Source organism: Oncorhynchus clarkii, chromosome 20 (assembly GCF_045791955.1).
Source record: "Oncorhynchus clarkii lewisi isolate Uvic-CL-2024 chromosome 20, UVic_Ocla_1.0, whole genome shotgun sequence".
In the NCBI taxonomy this organism is placed as follows: domain Eukaryota; kingdom Metazoa; phylum Chordata; class Actinopteri; order Salmoniformes; family Salmonidae; genus Oncorhynchus; species Oncorhynchus clarkii.
In genome coordinates this window covers 38,179,597-38,204,899 of record NC_092166.1, presented here as the reverse complement: position 1 = coordinate 38,204,899, position 25,303 = coordinate 38,179,597, and the positions used below count along the sequence as shown (strand labels likewise).

Here is a 25,303-nt window from a genome sequence, read left to right as displayed (position 1 = left end):
CAACTCAATGTTTATATCCCAGGACAAATTAGCTAGCAACAGCAAGCTATCTAAATAGGGCAAATTAGCTAGCAAGTGCAAGCTAACTAGCTAAATTGCCATACATGTTTAATGCTTTTCGACCTGTCTCCAAATTAATGTAATTGGTTCAGAGTTTGTTTTGATATTTTAACCTGCGTGTCGTGATCGCGTTTGGTGTGGGGGGACAAAATACATTTATGCACGATGACACACGAGCGCAGCCGGTTTGGGTTCCGTCTAAGCAAGTGTGCTCTACCTGAAAATAGTAAACAGTTACGATCATATACAGACCAGAACTGTATATCTTTGTGATTATGAGGAGTAGAATAGCCTTCCTGTACATAATAGGATTTATTGATTAAACTGTAAAAAAAGACAGCTGAGAGATACATCTGTACATGAGTGTTTTTTTGTTTGTTTTTTTTACATTGTAACTGTACTTCTCATCTTCACATTATCACAGTCTGTCCTTCACCATGTGTAATGGCAAATCTTTTAGCTTCACTTCAGAAGGGCAGTCTTGTGCAGTGTTTTGTCTTTAGTGTTGAAAGTTAGCCATTAGTGCCTTCAAGGCTAACTGGCTGCTGGTCCGTTCAAGGCCGTTTCACAGTAAGTCCCCAAAGTCTACGCCCCAGAGGTTCAGTGGTCCACAGTGACCAATTCAGTTCACCTCTGCCAGGTGCCAGACCAGTGGTTCCCAAATGGTTTTGTTCCATGACCCACCAAAGCCCTTTAGAATTCATGAGATACCCTCCAGATATTCCAAACAAGTTTCCAGCTCAAGCACTATCTTAACCCGGGAAGATTTGTCAGTGATCTACCAGTGGATCCTCACTCACACCACTTTAGAAATAATGTGCTAAACCATCTAATTCAACTTAAAAAGATTCCTCGTGCTGGTATTGAAGATGAGCTAGTGAATTTGGCAATGTGTCAAGGCTAGCGATGGAGAGTGGGGACTCAACACACCAAAGTCTAGTTATGCCAAATAGTGAAGGCCGCTTAGCAGGCTTGGACAATGGCAGGGTTAGCTGCAGTCGTTAACTGTTGATTCAGGTGCTCAAGTGAAAGCCTGGGGACACTGTGACCATCCTGGGCCCCTGGTCTCTTCCTGACCTCTAACCCCACCATCAAGAGGGTTTAACATCCAATAATCTTTACGTGTTCAGGTCAATAAAAAAAATTAAGTATGGTAAAAAACTGTTTTAATGCTCCAAAAAAATGTGATAGCTTAGAAGTAAGAACATGTCAAATGTGTTGATCTTACATATGGAGAAATTACAAAAGCCAACAGGTCAAAATAGTTGTCACTAGTATACAAACATTTGGAAGCGTGGAAAACTGTGTGGGTGATACTTTCTCACTCTTGCATTTGGCAGCATCCCCCCTCTTCATCTTCTCACTCTTGCATTTGGCAGCATCCCCCCTCTTCATCTTCTCACTCTTGCATTTGGCAGCACCCCCCCTCTTCATCTTCTCACTCTTGCATTTGGCAGCATCCCCCCTCTTCATCTTCCCACTCTTGCATTTGGCAGCATCCCCCTCTTCATCTTCTCACTCTTTCTTCCTCCATCTCTCACAGGCAGTTCTTGTCAGGTAACTCACACTGCTGTGAGGCTCTGCATTCTAGAGCTTTGCTCAGCCTGCGTGGGAAGTACACCATAGCTTTCTGTTCCTCGTAGCGGTCAATGTGTTTTAGGTGGACCACCATGTGCAGAGCATAGGCCAGGACCAACAGCAGGATCAGAGAGGTCACCAGGCCCATCAGGATGGCTGGGGTCAGGAAGTTGGCACAGTCACTGGCAGACGCAAACTTATCAGACATGACGTTGAACGCCTGGATCTGCGGAGAGGAGAGGAAAGAGGGAATATTGCAAGCTGAAGTAAAACAATTAGATAGCTAAATAAATCCATCAATCAGTCAATAGAAACGGCCCATGCCCCATACCTGGAAGTCAGTAAACGTGATGTGCCAGTTAGCTGAGGTGTCGGTGTGTGAGCTGGGCACCAGAAGGGTGTCATATTTGTGCTGACTGCTGACATGCTGGCAGTGGTAGGAGGAGGTGGCGGGGGCGTACACCTCACTGGCGTTGAACGTAGCTTCATGGGTCCAATTGTAGTGGATGTGGACGCTGTCTAAGGTGAACCAGTTCTGCCCTGCTGACTCGTAGAAAATGTTGGACATCTGCAGCCTGATAACAAGTCCCCTGAGATCCTCCACATCTCCAAACTTTAGCGAGAGCCTGTGTACAAACACAGAGTATGTTGATTTGTTGATTGATTGCCTTTAGTGGGTAGATCCTTTGTGAGATATGCAGTGCTCATCTCATTGTAACAATATTATTCTCCATGAATTGAATGTAAAAAAATATATATAATTCAAGTTCTTTGATAACTACATACAACACCCTATGAAAGTGACGCATTGATTACTTCCGTATCATGTCCCATAGGTCGTGTTCCCCTGCTCAGATGTTCATCAACCAATGGTTGCATGCCATGCCATAGACTGTGCCATCGGGCACCAGATTGCTATAACATATGACGTGGTAAGCTGATACATAAAATACCTAGCCAGGCTTTGTAAGATCTGGCAACACCTTGGCAGAGGAATGCGCCCAAAATCACATGACTAGACTTCAAGATTACGTAAAATTCCAGAAAACAAGGTCATTAGAGTTATAAACTTATATTCGTAATTGTGTATTGATTTAGTATACCCAATGCCTTTTATTAAAATATTTAATGCTCAAGAACTAAGACACATTGTTGAAAGTTAGAAAAATCTCCTTTGGACTACAAATCAGTGTGTCTGCTTGAGCTGAGGACTTGCAGGATGGTAAGAACCTGCTGGTTACAAGCCATTTGAAGGAATTATGTTAGATTATGCTCTGGGGTTTTCAACTGAAAGTTGCCAGCCAGTACTTTTTTAAATGGATTAAATAATTAGTTTGTAGACCGGTAAGCTGTCAAAATAGGTGTAGTTCATGTGTGTAGTTCTATTCAAACAGATGTCACTTTTTGACTTTTTTTGCTCTTCTTGGCTGTCAAATACATTGAAAAAACGCATATTGTATGTTATTTCACCCAGAAACACGTATATAATTGAATATACAGTATCTTAAATGGCCATATTATCATGACTTTGTCAATGCAAATTTGAGGCTCATTAGCCTACAAAACAAGGAATACATAAGCAAAATTGACGTGTCAGTTGCACATCGTACACAACTCAAGTACATGATTTACAGTACTTACGTAGCCTTCTCCTTGGTGCAGATGGAACCCTTGGTGTCCACAGGGGCGTTGGGTCCAAAGGTCCTCTCCGTCAGGTCTACGAATGTGTGGTTCTGGTAGCGGATGGCCAGGCGCTTGGCCTTGAAAAGGATGCAGGTCTTGCCATTGTAGGCCACGCTCAGGGGAGAGTAGGGCCCGTGGATGGGGGACTGGAGCAGCTTTCTCTTGCCCTTGCCATGGCCATGCTGGTTGAGGAGGTGCCAGCCATGCAGCTGCAGAGAGGAAGGATGGAAGGGATATTGATCAATTATATAATTGATTGGCAATGTCACACACTGGCTGTGCCTACAGAAGAAGCCTAATTCTGATATTTTTTTCACTAATTGGTCTTTAATTCGGCAAAATATCAGAATTGGGCTGTCTGTGTATCCTGTTATCCAGGTAGTAATTGTTAAAAGAATATAACTTATTATGGTCGATTTAATAGCTGATACTGAACAAAAATCTAAACGCAACCTGCAACAATTTCAATTATTTTATTGAGTTACAGTTCATCAGTCAATTGGAATAAATTCATTAGGCCCTAATCGATGGATTTCATATGACTGGGCAGCTATGAGTGGGCCTGGGAGGGCATAGGCCCACACACTGGTGAGCCAGGCCCAGCCAATCAGAAAACGTTTTTCGACCCACAAAAGGGCTTTATTACAGACAGAAATATTCCTCGGTTTCATCAGCTGTCCAGGTAGCTGGTCTCACACGATACCCCAGGTGGGGAAGTGTACCTCCGCCGTATACACAAATGTCCCAAAGCTGAGGAAGTTAAAAGGATCTAAAGTTTAGTCACTAATTAGACTCTCTGATAACCACTTCGGCCAAGCCAGCAAGGCTGCAAACCACCTGATATGTTTGGTGTTTGCGCATGTTGATATAAAAGAATGGAGAGGGGTGCATTAATATATGCCACATGTATTATTTTATGTCTGATTTCAAGAGTTGATGCATGTAACAGATGAAATACTGATGAATTTATTATCCACATGTGTGGTTGTATTGTTTTACATTTTCAAATAAATCTACCTATCATTCAAGTCACGAGTGCGTCTGGAAGTTGATGGGTTTATTGATCCCCTCGCCACTCTCTGGAAGCCACCCCCTGAGTTTTGTCAGCAACACGTGAAAACGGAGGGCCCTGCGAGCGAGAGGCTGGTTTGGAGTATCTGAACAGTGTCCTCTTGGGGGCGATATGATACTAAGATGCACAGGATCCGAGAGAGAGAGAGCTATATAGAAAGTGAGCAAAAAGAAGGAGAGGGAGAGAGGGATCTACCTTCAGTAATCTTCTGAGTGGGGTTTCTTTAGTGGGCACATAACCCTGAGTCTCCAAGCTCATTCCATCAAGACCACCTGACACACACAAATAAAACAGTCAGATACTATTTAGCTCAAATATATTTGCTTAGAAATATACTCCCTAAATTGACATTTTACATTGATTCTTCAAGCTTTATGTGTGGGCAGTAGTTTGTAAAACGATACAGCATACACATGGCTAAAACAGGTTTGATTGCATCAGGCCCATAGTCATGTTGGGGCGGCAGGGTAGCCTAGTGGTTAGAGAGTTGGACTAGGAACCGGAAGGTTGCAGGTTCAAACCCCCGAGCTGACAAGGTACAAATCTGTTGTTCTGCCCTGGCAGTTAACCTAGGCTGTCATTGAAAATAAGAATTTGGTCTTAACTGACTTGCCTAGTTAAATAAAGGTTAAATAAATGTTAAATGTGAGATGATGTGTGTTACTTACCCGCTCTGATTTTCCCAGCTGGGTATGGAACCTCTGTAACATAGTCCTCTTCTGTGCTGTAGAGAGAAGAGGAAAATGTACAAAGATGCAGCTACATGTCAGTGCACATTTCCTCAGAGTTGCCAGGTTCCAAAACAGCACCTGAGCTATACTATACTAACAGTGGCCAATGTGTTCTTCGTCTCCTTTCAACCTTCTGATCATAACCGATGTATGGTGTATGGTGAGCTTTCTGCGCCAAAAGGCTGTCATGCAATGGATGGGGATGTCATTGGCAATGGATGCAATGCAATGGATGGGGTCAGTGGTAAATCTCCCCAATGCAAAACACACAAAGCTTACTTTATTTCTTATCAAGCAGTGTGCAGTATAGTTGTGCAGTATAGTTGTGTCGTTCTGTGTAGGCTGACCAGGCTGACCATGCAGGTTGTGGTTAATCTCAACCCTTTAACCATCTAAATCACCATCATGGGCTTACTGAGACTATGACTAACCCCACTACTGTAGGGGTGGAAATGTATAAAATATTACCCACTACACTACCTCCACCCTCTCTCTCCCTTCACACACACTCACAAGCACCTGATCACTCTTAAGTCTGATAAGCCACGAGAGGTATGCTACAGGAGTGGCGTGTATGTGTGTGTGTGGGAGAATTGGGTTCCATTATGAGTCTGAACACCTTCACTCTGAGAACTGATCGGGCTGGTGAACCACACTAAGGCACCCAATTCCATTAAATATAGGCCTAGATAAAGAACAACCTCTATACAGATTCCCTGTAATGGTTTTCCCCTTATTTTAAGCTATGCCATGTGTGGTTTTGCGTCATATTGAATGACAATGTCTGTGAGAGGAATAGCTCAGTTGACCACTCAGTGTAAAGTCAACATTGTGAGTGAACTTGCTTGGTTTGCTTTTATCTGTGGTTTGAATTAGGCCTACTTTATATTGCGGAGCAGTGCCAAAATGTGGAAAATTGGAAGGGGTCTGTGTACTTTCTGAATGCACTGTAGAAGTAGTCAATTTCACTGTTGCTTCCAATTTCCATTTGAGGCTTTACTAAGTTGGACAAAGAGAGCCCAAGCATTTCCCTGTTTTTCCCCAGATCAAGTATGCAGACATTTGTGCATCTCCAGTCAGAACAGAACAGAACCTGCACATTATTTCCTTGGGGTCGGTATCCATCTGGGGCATTTAATACCCCAGTCTGGGGCATTTTTGTGTTGTACTCACCTGCTGTTATCAGAGAGTCACCTGCCAATTTGTGTTTGTCCACCTGGCTCAAGGCCATAGGATTGGGATCCAGAAAGGGACTGCCAGAGAGGCACACATGGTTCAGTGGTCACCAGCCCTAGTCCTAGTGAGCTGGAACAGTAACTGTTGTTCAGGGGTAGTTGAAGGGTCTGGGGCGGTTATCTCTGGTGCTGCTACCCAGGTTAAGGTAGCCTTGGCCTGGCATAGATCATTCCTGGGCTGTTGTTACATTCAAGGACAATTAACAGTCATTAAAAAAAGCTGTGTAAGCCCAGCCGTTTGTTCCTGTGCCAGTTCAGCGAGGTCAGCAACACAGGGATGGTGTGCCTGTCACATGGGGCCAGGGTGCTGAACAGTCCCTTTATATAATCAAAGCCATCCTTGGCTCACCTCACAGACAGACACAGGGACACATACTGTACGTATGTACACACGCATGTTCACACACTCACAAAGACAAATGGACAGACACACACATATACATTACTTTTTTCTCTGTACATATCAATGATGTCGCTCTTGCTGCTGGTGATTCTCTGATCTAGTTTCGTTGGTGGAGTTTCAACACTTGATCGATGTATATGTCATAGAAGTGTGTAATTGTTTTTAGGCCAGCTGTTTTTAGTCAAGATGTTTGTGTTTTTAACGCAATATGTAATTGTTGTACTGTATGTGTGTTTATAGTTTTGTTTAATGTTGTGTTAGTGTGTGTAAGTTGTTTTGTCTGAAACGTTGTTCCCCCAGCTGCTATTTTACCAGGACTCTCTTGGAAAAGAGATGTTATCTCAATGAGAAAAACCTGTATGAATAAAGGTCAAATAAAATAAAACATCTCTGAATGTATCAATGACATTGCTCCTACTGCTGGTGATTCTCTGATCCACCTCTACGCAGACGACACCATTCTGTATACATCTGGCCCTTCTTTGGACACTGCTAACAAACCTCCAAACGAGCTTCAACGCCATACAACACTTCTTCCGTGGCCTCCAACTGCTTTTAAATGCTAGTAAAACTAAATGCATGCTTTTCAACATATTGCTGCTCTGGACGGTTCTGACCTAGAATATGTGGACAACTACAAATACCTAGGTGTCTGGTTAGACTATAAACTCTCCTTCCAGACTCATATTAAGCATCTCCAATCCAAAATTAAATCTAGAATCGGCTTCATATTTCGCAACAAAGCCTACTTCAAAGCCTCCTCCAAACATACCCTTGTAAAACTGACTATCCTACCGATCATTGTCTTTGGGGATGTAATTTACAAAATATCCCCCAACACTCTACTCAGCAAACTGGATGTCGTCTATCACAGTGCCATCCGTTTTATCACCAAAACCCCATATACTACCCACCACTGCGACCTGTATGCTCTCGTTGGCTGGCCCTCACAACATATCCGTCGCCAAACCCACGGGCTCCAGGTCATCTATAAGTCTTTGCTTGGTAAAACCCAGCGTTAATTCAGCTCACTGGTCACCATAGCAGGTATATTGCACTGGTCATCCCCAAAGCCAACACTTACTTTGGCAGCCTTTACTTTGGCCGCCTGGAACGAATTGCAGAAATCTCTTATCTCCCTCTCTAATTTTAAGCATCAGCAGTCTGAGCAGCTTACCGATCACTGTACCTGTATACAGCCATCTGTAAATAGCACACCCAACTACCTCATCCCCATATCCCCTCATCCCCATCCTCCTATTCCCCAGGCGCTCTCTTTTGATGACTTCTGTAACCGTAATAGCCTTGGTTTCAAACATGTTAACATTAGAAGCCTCCTCCCTAAGTTTGTTTTATTCACTGCTTTAGCACACTCTGCCAACCCGGATGTTCTAGCTGTGTCTGAATCCTGGCTTAGGAAGACCACCAAAAATTCTGAAATTTTTAGTAGAGGATTCCTGGTTATTTTTTTTTTAAATGCCTTCCTAACCATCTTAAATAAGTATGCCCCATTCAAGAAATTTAGAACCAGGAACAGATATAGCCCTTGGTTCTCCCCAGACCTGACTGCCCTTAACCAACACAAAAACATCCTATGGCGTTCTGCATTAGCATTGAACAGCCCCCGTGATATGCAGCTGTTCAGGGAAGCTAAAAACCATTATACACAGGCAGTTAGAAAAGCCTAAGCTAGCTTTTTCAAGCAGAAATTTGCTTCCTGCAACACTAACTCAAAAAAGTTCTGGGACACTGTAAAGTCCATGGAGAATAAGAACACCTCCTCCCAGCTGCCCACTGCACTGAAAATAGGAAACACTGTCACCACTGATAAATCCACTATAATTGAGAATTTCAATAAGCATTTTTCTACGGCTGGCCATGCTTCCACCTGGCTACTCCTACCCCGGTCAACAGCACTGCACCCCCCACAGCAACTCGCCCAAGCCTTCCCCATTTCTCCTTCTCCCAAATCCAGTCAGCTGATGTTCTGAAAGAACTGCAAAATCTGGCCCCTACAAATCAGCCGGGCTAGACAATCTGGACCCTTTCTAAAATGATCTGCCGAAACTGTTGCCACCCCTATTACTAGCCTGTTCAACCTCTCTTTCGTGTCGTCTGAGATTCCCAAAGATTGGAAAGCAGCTGCGGTCATCCCCCTCTTCAAGGGGGGGGGACACTCTTGACCCAAACTGCTACAGACCTATATCTATCCTACCCTGACTTTCTAAGGTCTTCGGAAGCCAAGTCAACAAACAGATTACCGACCATTTCGAATCTCACCATACCTTCTAAGCTATGCAATCTGGTTTCAGAGCTGGTCATGGGTGCACCTCAGCCATGCTCAAGGTCCTAAACGATATCTTAACCGCCATCGATAAGAAACATTACTGTGCAGCCGTATTAATTGATCTGGCCAAGGCTTTCGACTCTGTCAATCACCACATCCTCATCGGCAGACTCGACAGCCTTGGTTTCTCAAATGATTGCCTCGCCTGGTTCACCAACTACTTCTCTGATAAAGTTCAGTGTATCAAATCGGAGGGTCTGCTGTCTGGACCTCTGGCAGTCTCTATGGGGGTGCCACAGGGTTAAATTCTTGGACCGACTCTCTTCTCTGTATACATCAATGATGTATCAATCATCTTGCTGCTGGAGACGACACCATTCTGTATACTTCTGGCCCTTCTTTGGACACTGTGTTAACAACCCTCCAGGCAAGCTTCAATGCAATACAACTCTCCTTACATGGCCTCCAATTGCTCTTAAATATAAGTAAAACTAAATGCATGCTCTTCAACCGATCTCTGCCTGCGCCTGCCCACCTGTCCAGCATCACTACTCTGGACGGCTCTGACTTAGAATACGTGGACAACTACAAATACCTAGGTGTCTGGTTAGACTGTAAACTCTCCTTCCAGAACCACATCAAACATCTCCAATCCAAAATTACATCTAGAATTGGCTTCCTATTTCGCAACAAAGCATCCTTCACTCATGCTGCCAAACATACCCTTGTAAAACTGACCATCCTACCAATCCTCGACTTCGGCGATGTCATTTACAAAATAGCCTCCAATACCCTACTCAACAAATTGGATGCACTCTATCACAGTGCAATCCGTTACTACCAACCATTGCGACCTGTACGCTCTCGTTGGCTGGCCCTCGCTTCATACTCGTCGCCAAACCCACTGGCTCCATGTCATCTACAAGACCCTGCTAGGTCATTAAGCTCAAGACCCTGGGTCTCGACCCCGCCCTGTGCAACTGGGTCCTGGACTTTCTGATGGGTGTTAGGAAACAACATCTCAGCCACACAAGGGTGCGTTCTCAGCCCTCTCCTGTACTCCCTGTTCACCCATGCCTGCGTGGCCATGCCCGTCTCCAACTCAATCATCAAGTTTGCAGACAACACTACAGTGGTAGGCTTGATTACCAACAACAACGAGACGGCCTACAGGGATGAGGTGAGAGCCATCATAGTGCGGTGTCAGGAAAACAACCTCTCACTCAAAATCAACAAAACAAAAGAGATGATTGTGGAATTCAGGAAACAACAGATTGCACATTGTTACATTGTTATATTTGGTAACACTTACTTGTTATCCCTCAAACGGATGTGGGTGGAGCTATGTCTATATAAGAGTGCTATTTTTTTTTTTTACTCACAAAAGCTCTTATGAAGGCCTTGAGGCCGATACGTAAACCTTATTAAAGATCAGTGATACAATCAAGAGCAGTGTGTGGGTTTCTTGTTTTTTTCTCATCTTATTCAACTGTTACCAAAGATAGCTTAGATGTGCAAGTGCCTTTTGAATTGATCATTTATATTATAAAGTGGGTTGTTTGGATCCTGGATGCTGATTGGTTGATATGCGTGTTGATGTAATAATTCCACTGTCCTAAAGCCAGGAAATTCATAAACTTAATCTCCCTGTGGGGAAAAAAAGCAGATACACATCATTTTTCAATGTTACTATTTGGTTTGCACAAGTTGGGGGTTGTATAAACCTACACGTCTGCCTCTACAACCTGCGAACCATGTATAATTTTACAAATGCAATGTGTCCGCTGCCAGTAGGCTAGCTAGCCCAAGAAAAAACGGGAAACTAATAATTTGTATTGATCAGGGATCCCCGTTAGTTGGTGCCAAGGCAGCAGCTACTCTTCCTGGGGTCCAAACACATGAAAGCACTTACATTACACATAAAACATAAGATAAAACAGTACATCCTATAACATTATTACACCATCATATATCTACAACACAACTCGTATAATACCACCATACAACAATATTATAATGTGTGCGTATTCATGTGTCCGTACCTTTGTGTGTTTCTCTTCACAGTGCCAGCTGATCTATAAGATGTATTTTTAACAGGTATTCTTACCTGTTTTTTAAATCGGATTCTACTGCTTGCATCAGTTACCTGATGTGGAATAGAGATCCATGTAGTCAGGGCTCTATGTAGTACTGTGCGCCTCTCATAGTCTGTTCTTGACCTGTTCTTGACTTGGGGATTATGAATAGACCTCTGGTGGCATGTCTTGTGGGGTGCACATGGGTGTCCCAGCTGTGTGCTAGTAGTTTAAAACAGACAGCTCAGTACATTCAGCTTGTCAACACTTCTTACAAAAACAAGTAGTGATGAATTTAAACCTCTACAGGACCCCTCCCCCCCCCCCGCCGCTCGGGGCAGTTGAGCTAACGTAGGCTAATGCAAGAAAATATCCCAGGACATAGACATATCGGATATTGGCAGAAAGCTTAAATTCTTGTTAATCTAACTGCACTGTCCAATTTACAGTAGCTATTACAGTGAAAGAATACCATGCTATTGTTTGACGGAAGTGCACTGTTATGAACTTGAAAAGTCATTAATAAACCAATATTTTGGCAGTCTTGATACAGCATTTTGAATAAAAATGCATTGGTTCATTAGATCATTCTAAAACTTTGCACATACACTGCTGTCATCTAGTGGCCAAAATCTAAATAGCACCTGGGCTGGAATAATACATTATGGCCTTCCATTTCAAAGTTGATCGTACAAAAAAATACAAAACAAACGTATGTTTTTTTCTTTGTATTATCTTTTACCAGATCAAATGTGTTATATTCTACTACATTCATTTCACATTTCCACAAACTTCAAACTGTTTCCTTTCAAATGGTATCAAGAATATGCATATCCTTGCTTCAGGTCCTGAGCGACTGGCAGTTAGATTTGGGTATGTAATTTTAGTTGAAAATGGCAAGGGGCGGATCCTTAATAAAGAACACCCTCTGTGTTCTGCTAGACAAGTAACTCTTTATCCACAATATAGCAGGGGGTGTAAAGCCAAAACACATATGTTTTTCCAGAAGCTGACTATTATCGATAATGTCAAAAGCTGCACTGAAGTCTAGCAAAACAGCCCCCCACTATCTTTTTATCATCAATTTCTCTCAGCCAATCATCAGTCATTTGTGTAAGTGCTGTGCTTGTTGAATGTCCTTCCCTATAAGCGTGCTGAAAGTATGTTGTCAATTTGTTTACTGTAAAATAGCATTGTATCTGGTCAAACACAATTTTACTCCAGAAGTTTACTAAGGGTTTGTAACAGGCTGATTGGTCGGCTATTTGAGCCAGTAAAGGGGGCTTTACTATTCTTCCCTCCAGGCGTGAGGGCACACACTTTCTAGTATGCTTAAATTGAAGATATGACAAATAGCAGTGGCAATAACGTCCACTATTATCCTCAGTAATTCAGATTATCCAGATTGTCAGACCCCGGTGGCTTGTCATTGTTAATAGGCAACAACAATGAAAAATCATCTCTTCCACACTCACTTTATGGAATTCAAAAGTACAATGCTTGTCTTTCATAATTTGGTCAGATATACTTGATTGTTTATTTGCTGGCATGTCATGCCTAAATTTGCTAATCTTGTCAATGAAAAAGTCATTCAAGTAGTTATATTATATCAGTGGGTTTTGGGATGAATGAGCCATCAGATTCAATGAATGATGGAGCTGAGTTAGTTAAAAGCAATCATTCATCTTTGTTTCATAGTATAGTTTATTTTTATTTAGTTTAGTCACATGATTTCTCCATTTGCAATACGTTTGCCAATCGGTTGGGCTGCCAGATTTATTTGCCATACCTTTTATCTCATCCCTCTCAACCATACCATTTTTCAGTTCCTCATCAATTAGTATTTAACAGTTTTTACAGTCATTGTTTTAAATGGGTGCATGATTATTAGTAACAGGAAAAAGCTATTTCATAAATGCGTCAAGTGCAGCATATGGTTTCTCCTCATTACACACCACAGACGAGCAAATATTATTTACATCATCAACATAAGAATCACTGCAAAACTTATTGTATGACCTCTTATACACTATATTAGGCCCAGCCTTTGGAACTTTGGTTTTCCTAGATATGGCTACTATATTGTCTGGATATCTATATATTGTCTGGATTTCTATATATCTGGATACTGCTATAGAGCAGATTTCTGCAGCATTAGTAAAGACGTGATCAATACATGTTGATGATTTCATTCCTGTGCTGTTTGTAACTACCCTGGTTGGTTGGTTGGTTGACTGCAACCTGGTTACAGTTTGAAGTTACTTCTTGAGTGGCCAGCTTGATGAATGCCAGTCAATATTTATATCACCCAGAAAATATACTTCTCTGTTGATATCACATACACTATCAAGCATTTCACACATGTTATCCAGAAAGTGACTGTTAGCACTTGGTGGTCTATAGCAGCTTCCCACCAGAATGGGCTTTAGGTGAGGCAGATGAACCTGTAGCCATATTACTTCAACAGCATTTAACATGAGATCCTCTCTAATCTTTACAGGATTGTGGTTCTGAATATAGACCGCAACACCTCACCCGTTGGCACTTCTGTATTTTGGCAGATGTTATAACCATGTATTTCTACCACTGCATCATCAAAGGTATTATCTAAGAGAGTTTCACAGATAGTCAGAATATGAATGTCATCCGTTACAAGCAAGTTATTGACTTTATGAACCTTGTTTCTTAGGCTACATATGTTAATATGGGCTATATTTTGCACATCTCTGTGATTCTTGATTGATTTGAATAATTTACTGGGAAGCTTATCAGAAGTAGACTTGCTCATGTTATTCATATTGGAGCTGATAGTGCAGGGTGAGCTGCATAAAGTGGTCTTGTTACTAGGGCACACTGCCTCAGTGATCCGGTAACAGTGTAACTCTGGTTCATAGGCACATGTTTACTGCATACAATAACTGTAGGATCAACAGAGGCATTCAGGGCAGTTAGAGGGACATAAATTAAGTTACTTACATTGTGTCTGCCAACCCCCTTTGGATAATGTACATTTGATGCAGCATAATGATGACTCATTGTCACAATGTTAGGGATTAGCTGAGCTGGGCTTGGGTCATAGATACGTCATTGTCTCAACGCAGCCTTGAAATTGCGTGGACAGAGTCCAGGAGTCAAGATGATTTGGATCGACTCTGTCATTCTTTTAGAATATCTTCTGTTTTCCAGAAGGTGTCAAAGTTATCTATTAAAGTGATTCCAACAGAAAACGTAAATACTCACAATTTCATTAACCCATCCATCAGCAATGTTCCCTCAAAAATGTTTTGTCACTGAGCAAATTTTAGGTCTGCTGAGTGCAAACTTGAATGTTGTGAAAATGTGCAACTTCCAGTGCGTGTTTACTGTGAACACTGTGGATGTATCCACTTTAAGTTACAGTTTCAGACAGTGGTCAAGTAGGCTTCTGTGGCTAGTTGATCATAATGTAGGGCTACCAGAGTCGCCTACCATCAAAAACAATGGAGAAAATGTGTCTCATAACATTTTAACATGGATTCAGCTTACAGTAGAAGACAATGTGTGGTGTTCAATGTAGGCCTACATTCCATGAGACTTCTGAAAAAAACATGCGGGTTGACATGAACCTGTTTATCCACTTGTCCTTCGGAAAAGGAGGTGACTGAAAGTTTTACTTGAAGCAAGAAACCACTTTACAAAATAAATTGCATTACTATTACCATACCATTATTACAGAGAATCAGACAAATTATGCTGCTGGCTATTGGCTACTTAGCTTTTTCAAAACACAACACGCCATTCCATCTGGTTTGCGCTTAGTGGGATTATCATTTGTTTTTCAACAGGAAAATGACCCAACACACCTCCAGGCTGTGTAAGGGCTATTTGAACAAGAAGGAAAGTGATGGAGTGCTGCATCAGATTATCTGGCCTCCACAATCACCCGACCTCAACCAAATTGAGATGGTTTGGGAGGAGTTAGACCGCAGAGTGAAGGAAAAACAGCCAACAAGTGCTCAGCATATGTGGGAACTCTTTCAAGACAACTGTAAAAGCATTCCAGGTGAAGCTGGTTGAGAGAATGCCAATATTGTGGAAAGCTGTCATCAAGACAAAAGGTGGCTACTTTGAAGAATCTAAAATACAAAATATATTTTGAGGTGTTTAACACTTTTTAGTTAGTACATGATTCAATATGGGTTATTTCATAGTTTTGATGTCTTCTCTATTATTCTACCATTTTCGTAAATAGTAAAAATAAAGAAAAACCCTTGAATAAGTAGGTGCGTCAACCTTTGACTGGTACTGTAAGTATTCAGACCCTTTGCTATGAAATCTCGAAATTGAGCTCAGGTGCATCCTATTTCAATTCATCTTCCTTGAGATGTTTCTACATCTGGATTACAGTCCACCTGTGGTAAATTCAATTGATTGAACATGATTTGGAAAAGCACACACCTGTCTATATAAGGTCCCACATTTGACAGTGCATGTTAGAGACAAAAACAAGCAGCGAGGTTGAAGGTACTGTCCGTAGAGCTCCGAGGTGGGATTGTGTCAAGGCACAGATCCGGGGAAGGGTACCAAAACATTTATGAAGCGTTGATGGTCCCCAAGAACACAGTGGCCTCCATCATTCTAAAAAATTGAAGAAGTTTGGAACCACCAAGACTCTTCCTAGAGCTGGCTGCCTGGCCAAACTGAGCAGTCGAGGGAGAAGGGCCTTGGTCAGGGAGGTGGCCAAGAACTCGATGGTCACTCTGACAGAGCTCCAGAGTTCCTCTGTGGAGATGGGAGGTCCTGGATGTCAGGAAGCTAAGCCCCAGCAATGTACTGGGCCGTACGCACTACCGTCTGTAGCGCCTTATTTTCAGATGCCGAGCAGCTGCCATACCATTGATTGCATGGTATTGCATTGATGCAACAATCATGATATGCTCTTGATGGTGCAGCTGTATAACTTTTTGAGGATCTGTGGACCCATGCCAAATCTTTTCTGTCTCCTGAGAGGAAAAATGTGTTTTCGTGCCCTCTTCACAACTATCTTGGTGTGTTTGGACCATGATAGTTTGTTGGTGATGTGGACACCAAGGAACTTGAAACTCTCGATCCGCTCCACTTCAGCTCCATTAATGCTAACGTTTGGCCCTCCTTTTCCAATTGTCCATGATCAGCTCCTTTGTCTAGCTCACATTGTTCGGGCACAACTTTGCCAGGTCTCTGCCCGCTGACCCACAGGCTGTCACATCGTTGTCGATGATCAGGCATACCACTGTTGTGTCGTCAGCAAACTTAATGATGGTGTTGGAGTTGTGCTTGGCCACGCAGTCGTGGGTGAGAGGGAGTACAGGAGGGGACTCAGCATGCACTCCTGTGGGGCCCCAGTGTTGAGGATCGGCGTGGCAGATGTGTTGCTACCTACCCTTACCACCTGGGGGGCGGCCTGTCAGGAAGTCCAGGATCCAGTTGCAGAGGGAGGTGTTAAGTCCCAGGGTCCTTCGCTCAGTGATGAGCTTTGAGGGTACTATGGTATGGAACGCTGAGCTGTAGTCAATGAACAGCATTCTCACGTAGGTGTTCCTTTTGTCCAGGTGTGAAAGGGCAGTGTGGAGTGCAATAGAGATTGCGTCATCTTTGGATCTGTTAGGGTGGTAAGTGAATTGGAGTGGGTCTAGGGTTTCCAACATGATGGTGTTGATGTGAGCCAAGACCAGCCTTTCAAAGCACTTCATGGCTACCAACGTGAGTGCTACGGAACAGTAATCATTTAGGCAGGTTACCTTTGCCTCCTTGGGCACAGGGACTATGGTGGTCTGCTTGAAACATGTAGGTATTACAGATTCAGTCAGGGAGAGGTTGAAAATGTCAGTGAAGACACATGCTAGTTGGTCCGCGCATGCTTTGAGTACACATCCTGGTAATCCATCTGGCCCGCGGCTTTGTGAATGTTGACCTGTTTAAAGGTCTTGCTCACATCGGCTACGGAGAGTGTAATCACACAGTCGTCCGGAACAGCTTGTGCTCTCATGCATGCTTCAGTTTTGCTAGCCTTGAAGTGAGCATAAAAGGCATTTAGCTCGTGTGGTAGGCTCATGTCACTGGGCTGCTCGCCGCTGTGTTTCCCTCTGTTGTCCGTAATATTTTTCAAGCCCTGCCACATCCGACGAGCGTCAGAGCCGGTGTAGTAGAATTCAATGTCCTGTATTGACGCTTTGCCTGCTTGATGGTTCGCCTGAGGGCATAGCGGGATTTCTTATAAGCATCCAGATTAGTGTCCAACTCCTTGAAGGTGGCAGCACTAGCCTTTAGCTCAGTACGGATGTTGCCTGTAATCCAAGGCTTCTGTATACCATATACCATTTAAATAAAGGGTTGATTTGATTTTGCCCATCCCCAGGTAATCTCTAGCTAATATTGTTCCTCTTGAAACTCTAAAAGCTACCATTCTACCTTTTGTATGATCGCTCTCTACTATCCTTTAGTTGCACCTGAAGAGCCATGTAGAAAAGGAAAACACATTGACATGTCAGTGAGCAGAAAAGGAAAACTCATTGACATGTCAGTGAGCAGAAAAGGAAAACACATTGACATGTCAGTGAGCAGAAAAGGAAAACTCATTCACATGTCAGTGAGCAGAAAAGGAAAACACATTCACATGTCAGTGAGCAGAAAAGGAAAACTCATTGACATGTCAGTGAGCAGAAAAGGAAAACACATTCACATGTCAGTGAGCAGAAAAGGAAAACACATTCACATGTCAGTGAGCAGAAAAGGAAAACACATTCACATGTCAGTGAGCAGAAAAGGAAAACACATTCACATGTCAGTGAGCAGAAAAGGAAAACTCATTCACATGTCAGTGAGCAGAAAAGGAAAACACATTGACATGTCAGTGAGCAGAAAAGGAAAACTCATTCACATGTCAGTGAGCTCAGAGAGCAGAGAGAGCAGTTTCAGGCTTTTGAAATCTGAATATTAACAGAAAACCACTAGAATCCTCATAACAACCATAAGTCGTTCTGAATGCAGTATTGACTGTAATTTTTATATAGTGAATACAACTAATGTTATTATGTACCTTTCCCATAGAGCAAGTATAAAGCCTCAACATTGCCTCACTTTGTGTTGCTGAGAAAAATCCTTCTCATCTCTCTCTCTCCCTCTCTCTCTCTCTCTCTCTCTCTCTCTCTGCATCTGTAAACAGAACCCAACAGACCAGCACCTATTCCTCCTCTCCTCTCCTCTCCTCTCCTCTCCTCTCCTCTCCTCTCCTCTCCTCTCCTCTCCTCTCCTCTCCTCTCCTCTCCTCTCCTCTCCTCTCCTCTCATCTCCTCTCCTCTCCTCTCCTCTCCTCTCCTCTCCTCTATCCTGGCCTCATTTACCTGCTCTCTGTCAGACAAAGAGAGCGAGTGCTGTCCTGTACAGACAACAGCTGTGTGAAACAAGAAATGTCTTGTTAACGCTAAATTACAGATAACCATAGAGTCCCTGGCCACAGATTCATCAACGCTTTTACAGCATCTGTATCAGATCTGATACCTTGTGTATTTACATAGCGATAGCAAGAGAGACAGAGATATAGAGAAAGGAAGGGAGAGCGAGGGAGAGCAAAAGAGATCAGCCTACCAGCATCCCTGGATTCGTACACCCCCCTCCACTCCACCATCACACACACACCAACACACACACACACACAGAGGGTATTTACCTTCTCTCCAGGAGTGCAGGCACTTGATCTAAGGACAGGGTGGGCTGGCTGAGGGCAGACAGTAAGGCAGAGAAGAGGAATGCGTGTGCAGCCATTGAGACAATGAGAGGAGACTGCTGCTGGTGAGCTCCCCTTCATAATCTGCTCTCCCTGCATCGTCAGCCGCTGAGCTCACTGACAGACAGCCTCAGAAGCCAGTCACAATGCGGAATAGGGATCAGTTTGAGTCATACTTATACAGCCCCTCCCTCCACCTCTTCCTCCTTTCTCCCTTCTCTGTCGTCCTCCCTCTATCTTTCTCTCTCATGTAAGCATACCTTCAGGCAAATCCTAGGAATAGACAGTGGCTGATTATTTTTCACAGCTCATTATACCTATTCTAGCCCAATAATGTACATAAAACGCACATAAACACACACACAAGCTACACACGCACACCGCACACACACACACACACACACACACACACACACACACACACACACACACACACACACACACACACACACACACACACACACACACACACGCACACAAACACACACACAAACAAACATTAAAAAATCACATGGGAATATCAAGGTTGGATTAATGTTGACATTATTTTACCGGGAGAAAAACAAAGCCATGAATGCATGACCTAGATCCACAGTGAGTGTGCTGCCACAATAGTTGCATTCGTTCACTTGATCTATGTGTTGTTGTGAGCACAGGAGACCCAGGGCAGAATTGTCCACTGAGGCTGAATATGTGTATGATACAAACAGCTGAACAGCTAACCCACTTGGCTAACCTGGTCTCAGAGCAAATCATATTATATTCTACAAAAAAATGTGCCACAAAAATATAAATGCAACATGCAACATTTTCAAAGATTTGACTGAGACACAGTTCATAGAAGAAATTCAGTCAATTTAATTAAATTCATTAGGCCCGAATCTATGGATTACACATGACTGGGCAGGGGCACAGCCATGGGTGGGCCTGGGAGGGCATAGGCCCACCCACTTGGAAGCCAGGTCCACCCCCTCATCAGATGATCCTGCAGGTGAAGAAACTGGATGTTGAGGTCCTGGACTGGCGCGGTTACACGTGGTCTGCGATTTTTCTCTGAAACTAAGTTTGAGGTGGCTTATGGTAGAGAAATGAACATTCAATTCTCCGACAACATTTCTGTTATTTCTGCAGTCAGCATGCCAATTGCACTCCCTCAAAACCTGAGACATCTGTGGCATTGTGTTGCGTGACAAAATGGCACATTTTAGAGTGGCCTTTTATTGGTCCCAGCACAAGGTGCACCTGTGTAGCGATCATGCTGTTTAGTCATCTTCTTGATATGCCACACCTGTCAGGTGGATGGATTATCTTGGCAAGGGAGAAATGCTCAAAAACACGGATGTAAACAAATTTGTTCACAAAATGTAATGAAAGAAACATGTTTTTTGTGCATATGGAACATTTCTGACCAACCCTTTACACATTGTGTTTATATTTTTGTTCAGTATAGTATAATATGTTACTTTAAGTTAGGTTTTATTACATTGACCTACCAATGTAATAGCAGTTGTACAATATAATATGATTTCTAGGATGTATAGTATCCTATGTTTTGATCGCATATTTGACCTGTTTAGTATGATATATGGGTCATTCTTAGGCTGCGGTAATCTATATATATATATATATTTTTTTTTTACTAGAATAAATGCATTTTCTGAATTCCCCACAACATTAACTACATATTAAACCTTAAAGAAAACATATTTTCCACCTCAGGCATTAAAGCGCTTTATTATTGTCCATTTTGGTCTGATATGGAGACCATTTATCTTCAACCCCGTCACAAACAACATAGAAGTTGTCTGAATAGGATTATAACAGATACAGTGCCTTGCGAAAGTATTCGGCCCCCTTGAACTTTGCGACCTTTTGCCACATTTCAGGCTTCAAACATAAAGATATAAAACTGTATTTTTTTGTGAAGAATCAACAACAAGTGGGACACAATCATGAAGTGGAACGACATTTATTGGATATTTCAAACTTTTTTAACAAATCAAAAACTGAAAAATTGGGCGTGCAAAATTATTCAGCCCCTTTACTTTCAGTGCAGCAAACTCTCTCCAGAAGTTCAGTGAGGATCTCTGAATGATCCAATGTTGACCTAAATGACTAATGATGATAAATACAATCCACCTGTGTGTAATCAAGTCTCCGTATAAATGCACCTGCACTGTGATAGTCTCAGAGGTCCGTCAAAAGCACAGAGAGCATCATGAAGAACAAGGAACACACCAGGCAGGTCCGAGATACTGTTGTGAAGAAGTTTAAAGCCGGATTTGGATACAAAAAGATTTCCCAAGCTTTCAGTGAATCTCTGAATGATCCCCTAAAGGAGCACCTGTGCAACCTGCACTGTGATAGTCTCAGAGGTCCGTCAAAAGCGCAGAGAGCATCATGCAAATGAAGAAGTTTAAAGCCGGATTTGGATACAAAAAGATTTCCCAAGCTTTAAACATCCCAAGGAGCACTGTGCAAGCGATAATATTGAAATGGAAGGAATCTGCAAATCTACCAAGACCTGGCCGTCCCTCTAAACTTTCAGCTCATACAAGGAGAAGACTGATCAGAGATGCAGCCAAGAGGCCCATGATCACTCTGGATGAACTGCAGAGATCTACAGCTGAGGTGGGAGACTCTGTCCATAGGACAACAATCAGTCGTATATTGCACAAATCTGGCCTTTATGGAAGAGTGGCAAGAAGAAAGCCATTTCTTAAAGATATCCATAAAAAGTGTTGTTTAACGTTTGCCACAAGCCACCTGGGAGACACACCAAACATGTGGAAGAAGGTGCTCTGGTCAGATGAAACCAAAATTGAACTTTTTGGCAACAATGCAAAACGTTATGTTTGGCGTAAAAGCAAAAAATGTGGCAAAAGGTCGCAAAGTTCAAGGGGGCTGAATACTTCCGCAAGGCACTGTATGTAGACTAGTGGAAATAACAAAGAAAGTGGGAAAGAAATTAAATGGAAAGTTAATTGGAAAGTAAAATGGAAAGTAAGATTTCACATTTGGAATTGTTTTGACTGATTAAGATTTAAGCAGAGGGTTATTTTCTCCTTTAGGAGAGGATGGGGTGTCCCTATCGCTCAATTTGAAATGTTTCCTGAGGCTGTTTCCTAGGGAGAGCTGTCAGTGAAATTCTGCAGTTCTATTAAGTATAAAGGTACCCAGATCTGGCCGTAAAGGGAGCCCCAGTTAAGTAAGGCCTGGGCATTTGTTTGCTTTTGTCCTATGTTTTACCATACACACACCAGCACGCTCACACACATAACCCAATTGTTATGAATATTTGTTAGTGGTGTTAATAACATGTTTGATTTATTGTGTGGTATCTTTTCATTTGGTTTTTAGTGAGTTTTCACAGGTTACAGGGGATGTACCTGAACTTCTTGGTGACAGGGGGGCAGTATTGAGTAGCTTGGATGAATAAGGTGCCCTGAGTAAACTGCCTGCTATTCTGTCCCAGATGCTAATATTTAAATATTATTAGTAGTATTGGATAGAAAACACTCTGAAGTTTCTAAAACTGTTTGAATGATGTCTGTGAGTATAACAGAACTCATATGGCAGGCGAAAACCTGAGACAAATCCAACCAGGAAGTGGGAAATCTGAGGCTTGTAGGTTTTGCTTGGCCTATCGAATACACAGTGTCCATGGGGTCATTTTTCACTTCCTAAGGCTTCCACTAGATGTCAACCATCTTTAGAAACTTGTTTGAGGATTCTACTATAAAGGAGGGGCTCATGAGACCTGTTTGAGTCAGTGTTCTGCCAGAGTGCCTTGGTCTCATGACGCGCGGTCACGAGAGAGTTAGCTCTAGTTCCATTGCTTTTCTTCAGACATAGGAATTCTCTGGTTGGAGCATTATTTAACATTTATGTTAAAAACATCCTAAAGATAGATTCTATAATTAGTTTGACAGGTTTCTACGGACTGTTATAAAACTTTTTAAACTTTTCATCTGACGTTCTGCTGGACCTGCACACGCGTTTGGATTTGCTTACCAAACGCCCTAACAAAAGGATCTATTTGGACATAAATGATGGACATTATCTAACAAATCAAGCATTTATTGTGGACCTGGGATTCCTGGGAGTGCATTTTGATGAAGATCATCAAAGGTAAGTGAATATTTCTAATGCTATTTTTGACTACTGTTGACTACCTAATATGGCGGATATCGCTTTGGCTTCTTTGTTGTCTGAACGCTGTTCTCAAATTATTGCATGGTTTGCTTTTTCCGTAAAGTTTAAAAAAAATCTGACACAGCGGTTGCATTAAGGAGAAGTATATCTCTAATTCCATGTATAATAGTTGTATCTTTATCAATGTTTATTATGAGTATTTCTGTAATTTTATGGGGCTCTAAGCTAAATCATTGCATGTTTTAGAACAACTGAACATAACGCGGCAATGTAAATTTAGATTTTTTTATAAAATATGCACTTTACCGAACAAAACATAAATGTATTGTGTAACATGAAGTCCTATGAGTGTCATCTGATGAAGATCAACAAAGGTTAGTGATTAATTATATCTCTATTTGTGCTTTTTGTGACTCCTCTCTCTGGCTGGAAAAATGGCTGTGTTTATTCTGTGGCTTGGTGGTGATCTAACATAATAGTTTGTGGAGCTTTCGCTGTAAAGCATTTTTGAAATCAGACACTGACACTCCTGGTGGCGTAGGAATACCCACCACATGAATATCCGTAACACTGCAATCCAGCGAGTCTGTCGACCAGATCACTCTGTGTTTGTTAAACAATTCCTGCAACTGATGTCGTTCAGTGTAATTGACAAGTGCGTCTACCTTTGACGGACAACTAAAAAGCGTCCCTCCCTCACCAAATAGGTCTAGAGAGGAAGGAAGAGGCCCAATCATGGGAACAACAAGTTCAAAATCAAGGAAGGATTAATCAATCAATTTTCCTAGCTGAGTGTGCCGAGGAATTTAAATATCTGATTGAGTCAGATTCTGCACCAAGAGGTAAGTGGATCTAGCGTTTAGCTCCAACAGTGGGTTACCATTGATAGTTAGCCCCAAGTCGAATAGTCGCGGAGATGGTTGGAAGAACGCAGTGGTGCCTTCCATCTGGTAGCCGGGCGCCAGGTTCAGTCTTACAGAAACCTTTCTGGTTCTTGCCGGTATCACTACGGCGGACTAAGTTAGCACTTTGCAAGCTTCAGGAATAGTCTGCTCGGATGGTTTGTGACAAGTAGTAGGTAGTGAGATGATTCCTTGGTTCCAATGCGAAGTGATAGCGCAGACACCCCTACAGCAGTCAGTGTCATCTGGGGAGTCATTCCCAGTGGGAATCTGAATTTCTTTGGAACAAGGGGGTGGCAGTTAGCCGCTTTCTAAATGTTATTGAACATTTCCAAACTGATTGCAGATTTTTCGGACCAGGTTGCCAGTATGGCATCCTCAACCATAGTGCCGTTTAGGCACAAGCCGTCTATCAGTGGAGGGCGGTAAGTGTCTGTTGGTGATTCACCCAAGCCACACAGGAGAACCTCATGTTTGGTTCATTTCTGAGTTGAACTTGTCACCCTGTCATTTGCCACAAAAAGCAGACTCATGACCAAGTTCACCGGGGGTATGTCAGTTGATGACGCCAAACGTCTAGAGAGTTTCGTTTGACGTTTTTATCGTCATTGAACCCTTGCTTGTTACCCTTGTGCCCTGACCCTTTGTGAGGGTTAGATCCAGGAATGTAGCGGCCAGATCGATCTCTGCAGGACCTGTTTTGTTGGGGACGTTCTTTATAGCTACCGTGACTGTGGTGGTTATCGGTGTGGTGGTTACGTGTACGTCATCTTTTCCTGCTCCTTTCCCTGATGCCGCACACTCCAACTGGAGTGATTGCTCCCTCCTAAGCTTGAAAACCAAGATGTCCGGGGTCTTAGCCTGGCTCACTTTCGAAGGCTTGTGGGTGTTCATTCCCAAGTTATTTGACATTGTTAGCCAGCGAGCTGTCGTGTTTGCGAGTCGCAGAACCACTGAATTCCATTGGCAAGTTTAGCATAGTCATTTGCATGTGTTGCTGTTGTAGATGGATGAACCTTGTCACGTGTCTGTAGGACGTTCGATTCAACAGGTAAAGCCTGTCAGTATTCATAGTGCTGGGGTAGCCATCCAAGGCATCCTCTATGTCTGCTAAGAATGTCTCAGTGTCGTTTGGCTTATATAGAACGGGGTCAAAGGTGCGGAAGTTTTAAATGATTTTGTCAAGGCTTTTCCGCGCCAGTGAACGGGGAGTGTCTGCTCCCTCCTGTGGGGAATTTTGGGCCGAAAGGCCAAGAGGAAAACCCAAGCTTTGGTTTTGTTGGCGAGGAGGCGCCATGTTACTATGGGCCGAATGTCAAAAAGGGAAAGACTAAGGGACCCCTAAGAGAGGTGAAGTCTAAAACCTCCTGTCGTCTAC

General features: G+C 42.7%; 1 protein-coding gene across 1 annotated transcript; it reads right to left on the bottom strand.

Annotated features, from left to right (window-relative positions):
• Window positions 1-1,188: 1,188 nt before the first annotated feature.
• LOC139377075 (uncharacterized) lies at window positions 1,189-24,819 on the bottom strand. Its single transcript, XM_071120118.1, has 7 exons — window positions 24,567-24,819; window positions 16,336-16,474; window positions 5,062-5,117; window positions 4,589-4,665; window positions 3,280-3,530; window positions 1,970-2,264; window positions 1,189-1,864 (listed from the first exon to the last, which is right to left on the bottom strand). Exons 1-7 carry the CDS (start codon window positions 24,817-24,819, stop codon window positions 1,598-1,600), a joined length of 1,338 nt encoding a protein of 445 aa, XP_070976219.1. The 3' UTR covers window positions 1,189-1,597.
• Between the last annotated feature and the right edge of the window lie 484 nt (window positions 24,820-25,303).